We start from the raw sequence: 12,323 nt of genomic DNA, 5'->3' as shown, positions 1-12,323 counted from the left end.
CCCAAAAATCGGAAATCCAAGTGACCAATCAACGACATTATAAGGATTCAAAACTGATACAGTTCATTTTGAGTAATCAAGGTAGTAAATTTGTGTTGTATATACAGGGAAGAAGGCTCCCGATCCCCATGGTCGATCAAAACAACGCGTCCTCAATACAGGCTGCAGCCATGACTTCGCGAATGACATGACTTCGCATTGTAATATTTTGTCAATAGAGGGCGTTTATTACCATTCTATAACATAGACATTGGGTGCGTTTTGGCGGTCTACCACAATGCCTCTCTCTGTTGAGGTGCTTGCTCATTGCTCATCCTCACTGGCCGATGACCGAAACAGTTATTGAATACGACTGTCAAAACGCACCATTTATCTCTTAGCAAAAATTAAAGAAGCGACTCACCGACCCTCCCAATTTTTGAGCCAAAAGGGCAATGACAAAGATTTTTTGTTTACAGCCATAATTATGCAAACATTGACTCGTCATTTGTATTCTATGCATTGTCCGTGGTTGAATGTTATTGTACGTTTTGGTTGTTCGTTGAAACATCATCTGTCAAAATTCGTTCTGAGAAACAAATTCATTAAAATTACTTTTTCGGTGAAAATTGAGCCCTGCGACTTGGATATTACTTTCCAGGTAGGCTATCAAATATCAAAACGACAACTTATTTATAACACTGGAAAGAATGTCATGAACTAAATAATAAAAACAAAATTTCTACACACAAGCACGTATAGGTATCTGTGGTTGTTGGTGTACGAACTAAATGCAAGTACAATTCGGACTATAATAACCCATTCTCCATCAGGCTACCTTTTCGAAAATCTGTTTTTGTTACCAAAGAGTCGGGTCATGCGACTGATAGGGTGATGGTGGAACAGTTACATTTCACTGCTGAATACTTTTGGTTAAACTTAATTCTGAAAACTAAACATTTCCAATTTGCCCTATAACCCCAAGACCTTCAATATACCATAAAGAGATCAAATTCTTCAAGGGTAAGAAAAGCATCAACACTTTTATTTCAACTGTTTCTTAATAATTAAACAATTACAAATGGATTTCAAATAACATGTAGTTCAACACATTTCAGCACATATTTCTTTAAAAGCCTTGATCTTTAAAAAAATGTGAAAGTTGTTTAAAGTATAAATATTACCCGATGTTTATTTCATAATACATGTATAAATTGTTTGAGAATTTGCTTGAAATAAATGGTTCATTAAAACAACTGATTTTGAATATTTGTACATAAATATATTACTCATGATAAAGAACGCTGCCAACTGAACAACTTTATAACAAGTTACAACATGAATGTACCATTAATTTGAAGCGACTTTCATAAACTACAAAACAGTATATAGCACCTAAAAGAGTTACAAGTTCCTACTTATTCACATTTCGTTGATGGACTTGCTTTTTTAACAGTTAAAATATGAGCTCTTTTATACAGAAGAAATGTAGCATAGTGTAATTTTGTTTAATTAGGAGAAGCGAAGCAGTGATTTGTTCAACTATGGACTTGGATATAATTGAGTTACCTGCTAAACTGATCAACATTTAAATCTTACATATTCGCACTGGGTGTAACCACTGGCCTTTTACCCTGTGTCGATTATAGGAACAAGTGCAGCACGTGTACTGTTAAGTTACAACAAAAAATTACGGCCAGAATAGGAAAACATTTTCAATTGAAAGCTTCTTCAGAGCAGTTAAGTATACTTTGAATGAGATGTGTGTAAATAATATAAGCCAGTGAACAAATCCATAGTTAACTGGAAAATTTACTTGCATTAATTGCCAAATTGAAGTGTCTCAATATTAAAAACATTAATATTTAACAATACATGAAATTCTGGATGTTGCATCACACTTAGAAACTGTTATGATTCCATATCATGCATGCAACAATGACATTTGATCCACACATTCATCCTTACAAAGTGGATAAATACAGAGTTTTTCACTTGGATCTACTGAATGGGATGAAAGTTTTATATTGTTGATAATACTTGGTTAATCTTCATATACTGACACACCACTAATGCTGCATTTCATCTTCCAACAATCATTCCAAACAACTATCACACTATCATATCTGCTTCACCATTAATTGCGTCCAGCACAAATTCATTTCAATACAATTACCATTTTGTATTCCAGTTGGAGAGTTATTAACAATTCTCAAACCACATACTCACATAACTTCAATCTAATCAGGTTCATTCTCAATAAGGCAGCAGCATTTACCTCACCACTTTTCGTTTTTATGAAAAAGTGATTTTACTTTTTATATACACATAAAAGGGATTTATAACTTAGAGGGGGGAATTTTGAAATAATTACTAAAAATGTTTGTTTACAAATTATACAAATATAGATATTATAAAATGTAAAAACAATTGTGACCTTATCACATGATTAATTTCAAATTATATAGTATTTGAAAAAGATGCCATATATGAAATAAAGGGAATTATGTGTAAATGTAGGACAAAGGGTCAGTGGTTATTTTTCAAGGCATAACTTATCTGATTGAACACAATGAGGCCCAGTGATTACTGTCAATGTATAAGTGGGCGAGTGTAAAGGTATTGAAATGTCACTATACAGGAGTTCCAAACGAGTCCACCGGTCCAACCTTGCACAAATATTACTGAGCTTATATTTCATGCACTTCAACAAATCATGAACTCTGTACTATAATCAGCGTATTAACAGTAAAAAAATGGCATTCGGAAAAAATGTGGTTGAAATAGGACCACAGATATATTATAAACATCACTGCTTCCTGTACAATATGGTAACTTGTCCAGTTTGCATACATTGTAACGTTTAATATGCACTTTCCAATTGAACCAACTCTTTTGCTTCAAATTCTGAAAACATTTGTTTTTTATGTTCAGGTTTTTTATTTATCAAAAGCAATTTCTTTATATAGAAAAAATATTGTCTTGAGTATGGTTAAAAACACAGTCAAGTTAAAGCTTTTGAGTTTTGGCAAGCAAGTATAAGGTGTGCATGATAAACATGAAAACTGGTTTTTATTTTATTAAACTAAAACATTAATAGTTTCTTTGGATAACACAAGCCACAATAACCAAAACACAGTAACATGTAGTGAATCTATGTTGAGCGCAAGAGCAGAAAATATGCAGTAAGTCAACAAATTCTAAAAAATTCTAGAAGCTTTTTTAAGTTATAACCTATAGATTACATCTACAAACAACAAACAGGAATTCCAAATACCAACAAAATGTCTTTCTACAGATTCATCTTGATTTGTCAATAAGATGAGTTTCTAGATTAAGCATCACCTGTGGTTTCCTTCTCCACTACATCTCCATTGGTCTTCTGTCTCTTCAAAAAGTCCTCTCCTTCCTACAAAGATATCAATCAATAACAATTGTTTACTATCAAAACATTGTCTCATGCTTTTTGTAAACAACAAAATAGAACAAAGAACACGTAACAGACTGACAATGAATCGGGTTGGTAAAGACTTTATATCTTAGTCAATAATAACTGCAACCATGGTAACCCAGGTCTGTTGGCCTTGGTGTCCTTTCAAAAGTTTTCTACATACTTTAAGGTTGTCCAATTAAAATGCCAATTAGGATAATAGCCTTGCCCTCTCAAAAAAGGTAGTATGTTGATCTTAAGACATTTTACTATTTATATAATGTATAATCTGTAATAGACTGTACAAGTTCCAATGTTGGAATACACGTAAGTTTAAAACTGAAGATTCAAAACAATGTTGAAAAGTGACCTAGATGAGAAGAGAGCTTACCTCAAGTGTCTCAGCCATGGTATGAGTTCTCTTTAAGTTTGGCACATCATCATCTTCTTCATCTCCATTGCCGACCTCATCTACCAAGTCATCTTCAACTCCATCATCATCCTCATCCTCCTCTTCTTCTTCATCATCCTCTTCCTCCTCTGTTGTCTTCACCATCTGTTGTGTCTGGGAGCGAGTTTCACCAATTGGAGTATCCCCAAGAAAACCCTGAGCTTCCTTTAAGTGGAATATAAAACAATACTTGTTGCTTAAAGGATTTGGGAACTTTTTCAAAATGTCCATAGATTTACATTAAACTTCCAGGGTTTGAAGATAATGATAGGGGAAGGCTTCCCTTCAAATATTACGTACTAAGGTGCTGTAGTTTTTGAGAAATGGGTAAAACAATGTCATAAAAATACGTTTGTAAATGCTTATAATTTTCGTCTCATGAGACATTGTTTTACTCATTTCCCAAAAAACTACAGCACCTCAGCACGTAATATTTTCAGGGAAACTTTCTACTATCATTATCTTCAAACTGTGTAAGTTTAGTGTAAATCTGTTGAAATTGTGTTTTTTGTCCTACAAAAAGTACATACACCCTTTAACTTGATGTTCTTAATCTTACTGCATTTAGTATATTGTCACAGGTAAATACTCGCCCAAGGGAGCTTAGAAACAATAGAGGGATGTTATTGGCCCGATCACCAGGGCACTAAAGTAAAGCGCATTGAGAGGGTTATTGCTGTTCATTGCAGCAAGTGTGTCCATGTAACTGGGTGCATGTAATGAATGAACTGTGCAGTGTGTGCACTACCTGTGTTAGCTTTGTCAATATTTTAGGGAAATGGGTTGGTTCAGTGGACCTTGTACTAACAAGAGTTAAGTGACTGCATACAAACCTTTTGGTCAATATTGAATAACAAAACAAAACAAAACAGAAGCAGTAGCACTTCAATGAAAAAATAATCTTTCAGTTGAACTGATTCCATCACAAATCAGCAACCTCATAAAATAACATCTGTGAGAAGTTTGATGTTCAAACAGTTGTCCCAGGGTTGTACATGCACGCAGGCAAAGGTAACGTAAAATAATTGATTGTGTGTTTTTTTATTATGAGGAAGCTGAATTATCAAAGATGACACAATGTACCTCAAGGTCAACCTTATATCAAATGTGTCTGTCCTACTCATTGATTGATCCAATAGAATGGGAACAAATTGACTATTGAATAATGAACAACAGTGGTACATAACTCAATTGAATATAGCTAGATAGGTATAGTATTATAGATCCATGAAGGCCTCACCAAACTAGTTCTGACTGGAAAAGTACACAGTCAAATATATTTGTTTCATTGTTTATTGCAAGCACTGAACAGATACTTGATTATAGACACTGGACACTGTTGGTAATTGTCATATGCAAGTCTTCTCACTTGTGGTGTATCTCATCATATGCATAAAATATAAAACAACAAACCTGTGAAAATTTGAGCTCATTATTGGTCGCTGAAGTTGCAAGATAATAATGAAAGAAAAAACACCCTTGTCACATGAAGTTGTGTGCTTTCAGATGCTTGATTTTGAGACCTCAAAATCTAATTCTAAGGTCTCGAAATAAAATTCTTGGAAAGTTACTCCTTTCTCGAAAACTACGTCACTTCAGAGGGAGCCGTTTCTCACAATGTTCTATACTATCAACCTCTCCCCATTACTCGTAACCAAGTAAGGTTTTAAGCGGATAATGTTTTTGAGTAATTACCAATAGTGTCCACTGCCTTTAAAAGATTGCATTTTAAAAGATGAACCACCGATTCATTTTCAAATTTTGAATGAGTTTTTATCATGATACAAAAATGGTAAGAAGTTCACCTTTGTTGTTTCCTTGATGGTGAGGTCACGTGGCACCCTGGGTGGTTCATCATCTTTACCTTCCTCAGTTATATCTTGAAGACGTTGCTGTTCTCCTCTTGTCCTGATATCCTGATCAATATTTGCATCCTTCAGGATTGCTTCACTATCCTGAGGATAGAAAAATCAACTTTTAGTCTTCATTATATACGCCAATACTCTAAATAAATAAAAAGCATCAGACAAATTTAAATGTTTATGAATGACGGACTAAAAGGGGTAGCGACGAGGAGGGTGGCGCCTTTATAACACGGCCACGAACCTGTAAGGTTTTAAACAGCAGTGAACGAGTCACTACTCTTTTATTCCCATTTGCCTTTTTCGTTAAGAGGCGTAATAAAGTACGAAACTCTGTAAAATTTATAAACAGCTCCAGCTGGTCATTTTCAACCGTTTAAACACCCCCACGTGACGCCCTCTACACCAATAGGAATAGGGAAACTGTCTGAGGTATTTATGAATAAAGAAAATAAAGCACTGCACAATTACCAAATTAATGTATGACACTCATGTACAGTGAGTTGAATAACAATAATGGAACACTGCCATTGTGTATCCAGTGCGAGGCAGTCATTGTGTTTTACAGGTAACTATAGAGTATGACAAGCTATCCAAATAGATTTGTTTATTGTTAACTACCTTGACTGTTGCTTGAATTGTACTGTCTCTCTGGACTTGAGGCTTGTCAGGGTCTTCTGGAACAAGGTGGTCAGCTCCTTGGGACTTCAAGAACTCAACACCCTCCTGCATAAACAAATGCAATAATAGAAACAGTGAATAATAGGATCGTGCAGTGAAAAATAGTCACAGTGAATAATAGAAATGCTCAGTGAAAAATATTCATAGTGAATAGTAAAAAGTGTCACAGTGAACAATAGAAACAGTGAACGATAGAAAAAGTGAAAAATTCACAGTGAATAATTATTATCACAGTGAATAATTGTCACAGTGAATAATTGTCACGGTGAGCAACTCACAGTGTAGGCCTAAATGATAGTTGCATTAAATTATAGTAAAAGTAAGACAGCTCTTTTGGGTTGAAACCCGAAGTGAAAAAAACTATTGTAAGCATAATGGCATTGTCAAGATTGCACTCAGTCGTCACTCAGCAATTGTCCTAACTCTCAATCTTCACTCCTCTTTAAATAATGCTGAGCACTCCTTCAGCTACCATTCCCCACCCCAATATATTTCAATAAAAAGACAGAAACAAATTATAAATCCCCAATGATTAGTGTTTTTAGGCAGTTAAAGGAGGTGGGAGGGTGCCAAGCTAACGACATTACCACTTATTACCACTAACGGCACTTACACATATTAAATCGCTACAAATTTTTCTTCTGGGTTTACACTATTCCCGGGAGATAAGTTTGTAGTAGTTTACACCACACCCCTAATAATATCCTTGGTGCACCAGTACCTTATAGTACTTTCTTGGGGATAGTATCCCTTGTGTGACAGCTAACAAATGGAAAACAATCGTATAATGAAATGTATGTATGGAGTTATTATGTACCGGTAGATGTGATTTGTTAACTTACTAACAGTTTTGGTATCTTGTCTTTGAACGTTTGCACACAATACTAACTTCTGAGTAAAAAAAAAAACTAATGTTTTTTTTTTAGCATTATTGAATTTTTAGCGTCATGTGTAATCTTTGGGCAGGGAGTTTCACTGCACTGAGCTAACTGATAACATGGAGCAATAAACCAGTTTATTGCTGCTGATAACATCTCATTAGAGGAGATGAGGATTTGGTAAATGATAAGCAAAATACTCTACAAAAAAATAACGTTGACTCTTGAACTAATTTCCTAGGATGTAGTTGAGTTGCCAGCTTGATTGATATGACCAGCAATCCAGATTAGGCAGGCTTCCTTAATCATCTTCAGCTTCAATACCATTCTGAGTCATTGTAATACTCCACCACATAAACACAGCTCACTATACACTGTCAAGATCAGGCACACTGGACACTATTGGTAATTGTCAAAGACCAGTCTTCTCACTTGGTGTATCTCACCATGCATAAAATAACCCTTGTCACACAAAGTTGTGTGCTTTCAGGTGCTTGATTTTGGGACCTCAAAATCCAATTCTGAGGTCTCGAAATCAAATCCGTGGAATGCTTCTCTCTCGAAAACTACGTTACTTCAGAGGGAGTTGTTTTTCAAAATGTTTTATACTATCAACAGCTCACCATTGCTTGTTACCAAGTAAGTTTTTATGCTAACAAATATTTTGAGTAACTACCAATAGTCAGTCCACTGCCTTTAACAAATTGCAACACTTTTCTTTCTCAAAAAGGTTACTGTGATAAATAACATCAAGGTGTAAGACAAAGATGGTTGTAAATACAAAAATATTTCTTCAAGAAAAATAAACAAAACAAAATAAAAACCCATGAAAGTCAATTACCAAGAATTAACAATACTTGATTTATCCAGGATTTCTTAAAATCAGATGAACCGCTGAAGTTGCATTCCTGATTAGTTAAAGGTTTGCAGAATCACCGAAGGTTCAGCTGTCATATCAGCTGGCATTGACCTCAGGGTCAGGGCTACACATTCACACTTCAGTAAGTCCCCAAGGAAATAATGAATGTGGGTGACTATGACTAAAAACAGAAAACAATTTGCAGTGTCTGACCTCCACGAGGTTTCTTGTGACATTCACCTCCTTCATCAATGTTGGACTTTAATTTTTCTTTTTGTAATCCTCTTGAGTTGGTACTGAATGTATTGACTTATCACATCAACAAACAAAGTAAGTATATTGATGATATAAAGGAGGCTGGATAGCCAAGTTTGCCTGAAACACAGCCCTTGTATTAATTAATTCACAGTGACAGTGGCAGCAGCCAAACCATGTCATATCAGTATCAGTTCAGCCAAACATTAAGGACAAAACTCCCATCATGAGGTTGACCACGCACTTTGTTGTTCTACACTATGACTGTTTGACATAATATTAAATTGAAAATGTGTATTCGAGTACAATGCAGGCAGCTAATGTTAATCATAATGTATAATAATGTTGTGTAGTCAATCACAAAGGAAACGGTTTTCATAATGGATATGATCACGATCACATCAACCGTTACCGTACAGTGATATGTACACCATGGTACTACGCTCAAGCAGCAGCGGAGCTATGGTAGTCTCTGTGAACAAATCTTTCGGCTAACTAAAGATAAGACCGAACAAACAGGCAGGATCAACTAAACATTTCCAACCCCCGTCAAAAAGTGCCAAACAGCCACAGCGTTTCTGCACTTAACATGACACTTACTTTGTATAGTTCCATTATTTTGCACACGACTTCGCACTCAATGTACAAAATGGGTTAACACCATTGAACAACGCTACGCTGCTGCGGCCATACTTTTTCAAAAGCACAAAGTCATGTGGAACAAAGAGAAAATACATACATACAGTCCAAACGTTATTTCGTTGGGGAATTGTTTTTCTTATACTACGAAAACCAATTTTTAACGCAACTAACCTTTGCTGTGACGGTCATTGTGTTGTCCCTAACAAGCTGTGGTGCACTGTCGGCCATTTTTCGACGTGTTTTGTGGTAAAAATTGATGAAATGATGATAAAATGAAAAGAAGAAGAAGCTCAACGGAACGAACTAGTGCACGCTGAATCACAAAGAAGGAAGTACAAGTGTGTGTATGATGTGTAGAAGGTAACAATGTGGCACACAGGTCACAGCTGTATGTAAATATTACTGAGACGTCATATAATCTACGTATCCTCATTGGTCAACATCCCTTGATGCTGAACATTCATTGGTCAGTGGTGAAACTTGATAGGTATCCGTTGGCGGGCTTTAGCAGGTTGATTTTCTAATTGATTGCTGAATTTTTACGCTGACAAGTGACAACTTGTGGTCAACACGCACACGTGTAGTAACACACTGATGTTTTGTATACACAATAATACACGAATAGGTTGTGTTAGGTTTGTGTTACCGTTACAAGGTTTTTTATTTTTACTTACGGAAAACTTAAAAATATAACTTTGCCACACAGCCTCAGGCCTAATTATTTATATAGCTAAAACAAAACAACAAATTAATAATTTTTGAAATAAATTTTCCAAAACGATGGAAACTCACACATCATGGAATTGTAAAGTAGAACTTGTGAAATCACAACTTAATGTTGACTAATAAAATAAAACCGTTCGTGTGATTCTGCCATAAACAATATAGGTATAGGGGTCGAATTTTATGTCACAGCTGAGATTTTTGTACATTGTAATTTGTATGCGATATGAATTCATGGTTACTTCACTCGTGGTCTTTTTTTTCACGGATTTGACCTCCAGAACCAAAAACCCCATTATAGTTTCATAAATCTGTGTAAAGAAATTTGAGTTGTGTGGCTCACATGAGGCACGGTCTATATACAAAGAAAATTGGTGAGCGCTTTGAAACCATGAAACCGGGTGACCACACGGGACGGCACAGCTCACCACACGCACACACAAGCGATGCACCATAATGTTTTGTCTATAGGTGGAGGTAGCCTTGCTCAAGACGGTCGCATTATTCAGGGACCCGCATGTGTATACACTGTGTGTAGTGCAATCACATCGCCATGATTTAAACACTGTCACGCCCGCTGTACGACTACTGTGCGCAAGTCATCCGCAATCGTACCACTCTCCGCGTGCGATGTAGACTTGTGGACAAGTCGTTAAATCGGCCCCACGCGCTGAGATAGTGCTCCCCCAACAACACTGCTCTCGCGCGAACTCACTGCTCTCGCGCGAACTGATGGCTCCTCGATTTCGACTCAATGAGGAGTCGAAATCGGGGAGCCATCAGTTCGCGCGAGAGCAGTGAGTTCGCGCGAGAGCAGTGTTGTCGGGGGAGCACTATCTCAGCGCGTGGGGCCGATTTAACGACTTGTCCACAAGTCTACGTGCGATGTAATACCACACAATCCCCATACGCACAGCTTATGAGTGGGCTAACAACGGCGGTCTTTTTCGGAGTCCACCTCCATGGAATAAGGAAAAACTCCAGTTGATCGTCCGGGTTTTTCCAATGATACGGAAAATATATTCCAAAAGGAGGAGGATGAGGGTCTTTTTGTTTGTTATTCTTTATTTCTTTCAAAGTTAAAACCACCAAGTATTTTAATTCAAACTGGCCACCAATTCTTCAGTTTAAAGTCAGCGCTTACTTTGTTTACAAGTTCTTAAAAGATTAGTAAGTTTAATGAGAGAAATACACCGAAAAACAAAAAAATGTAAAATAACAAATATTTTAAATAGGGGTGCGACCTCAAAAAAGGATGGTGATGGGACGATTACCTGGTTTTTTTAATTTTATTTGGCCTAATGCGACTGCCTTGAGCAAAGCTAATGGGGAGGAAGTAAAGGTTGAATAAAGGTTGAATAAACTAGATCTGTTTCAGTTCCCGATCCATCACCACCCCCCCCCCACCCATTTATTTCCGGGATTGGAGCAGTGTTGTATTATTTTACCTCAGCAAAGTGTGGTTCAATTGCACCGTGAACTCTGCAAATCGACACTAAACAAACAATTTGTTTATATTTCTTATTGGTCTACATTATCGATATCTGGTGTAGAAGGAGATTCTGTCCCCGGTGAATCTGTGTCCCCCCCCCCCGGACCACTTACCTGGCTTGTCGTCTACAACGTCCCTCGAGACAGTGTCTCCTAGGAAAAACTGTCGCTTGTGTCTCCAATTATTGTGTCCCCCAATCATAGAGTAAGGACATGCCCCAACTGAGATTGTGTCCCCCAGGGAAGGCATGAGGGCCCACCGACGACGAACTTTAGTGGGGGAATATTTCGCTAGTTAAACAGCAACTTTGTGATCAGTAAAACACATTTTATTCGAAGACGTGTACTATTGTATCAAGTGGGCCTGTAAAATAATTTAAGGAGGTTCGCGGACGTAGAATGTCACATGACACTGGCGAGGAAGTGGCGGCGAATTATGTGCCTAAACACCTATTGTGTTAAAAATAATGAGTAAATTTAATAAAATTATCTGAAAATTTACTAGGAAAAGAATTAGTTTGAACATGGTTTGAACATAGGCTCCGTCCCGTCGGAGTGGTAAAGAGCAAGGAGGGTCGAGTGTGACGACAGGTTGTGGAAGTGCAGCAGAACTTGCATGACATGAGCGCTAGCGATGTCAAGTTTCCCTGGCGTGATGGTTTTCTGGCGATGTCAAGTCTCCCCAAAAAACATGGATATGATAATCAAAGATCGTAATCTTTGATGATGATAAGACTGATACAAAATATGGCCATGACGTCATCACTCGATCGTGCAACTTGATCTTCAAAACATTTGCAGAGATGGGGGGGGGGGGGGGGGTGGTGGAGTGGGGGCGCTAGCATCATAGCCAGGCTTTCGCTCGGCCCCAACGGCCAATTAAAGCAAGGCGATGGGGACGAGCGAAAGCCAGGCTAGGCCATAGAGTTATATATAAGAACTAGAGGGCGCACTGGCCTATATACGCGCAGGCGGCCATTTTCTAAGTTGACAAAACTGGCATCTCACAGCGTGTGTTTGTGCGGCCATTTTGTAAGTTGAACAAACAGCATCGCGTGAGCGTTAAATAAAA

General features: G+C 37.2%; 1 protein-coding gene across 1 annotated transcript; it reads right to left on the bottom strand.

Moving 5' to 3' along the window:
* Positions 1-995: 995 nt before the first annotated feature.
* LOC117302464 (glutamic acid-rich protein-like) lies at positions 996-9,383 on the bottom strand. Its single transcript, XM_033786419.1, has 5 exons — positions 9,209-9,383; positions 6,344-6,448; positions 5,666-5,815; positions 3,801-4,025; positions 996-3,388 (listed from the first exon to the last, which is right to left on the bottom strand). Exons 1-5 carry the CDS (start codon positions 9,263-9,265, stop codon positions 3,314-3,316), a joined length of 612 nt encoding a protein of 203 aa, XP_033642310.1. The 5' UTR covers positions 9,266-9,383; the 3' UTR covers positions 996-3,313.
* Between the last annotated feature and the right edge of the window lie 2,940 nt (positions 9,384-12,323).

This window comes from Asterias rubens, chromosome 18, assembly GCF_902459465.1.
Source record: "Asterias rubens chromosome 18, eAstRub1.3, whole genome shotgun sequence".
Lineage (NCBI taxonomy): Eukaryota > Metazoa > Echinodermata > Asteroidea > Forcipulatida > Asteriidae > Asterias > Asterias rubens.
This window is presented reverse-complemented; position numbering and strand designations above follow the sequence as displayed.

What these genes read in the sequence shown, in the direction of transcription:
- LOC117302464 (XM_033786419.1), bottom strand. Translation starts at nt 9,265, where the DNA reads ATGGCCGACAGTGCACCACAGCTTGTTAGGGACAACACAATGACCGTC. An exon ending in CAATGACCGTCACAGCAAAG is followed by an intron (nt 6,449 to 9,208) that starts GTTAGTTGCGTT and finishes TTGTTTATGCAG; the next exon opens with GAGGGTGTTGAGTTCTTGAA. An exon ending in CCATGGCTGAGACACTTGAG is followed by an intron (nt 3,389 to 3,800) that starts GTAAGCTCTCTT and finishes ATATCTTTGTAG; the next exon opens with GAAGGAGAGGACTTTTTGAA.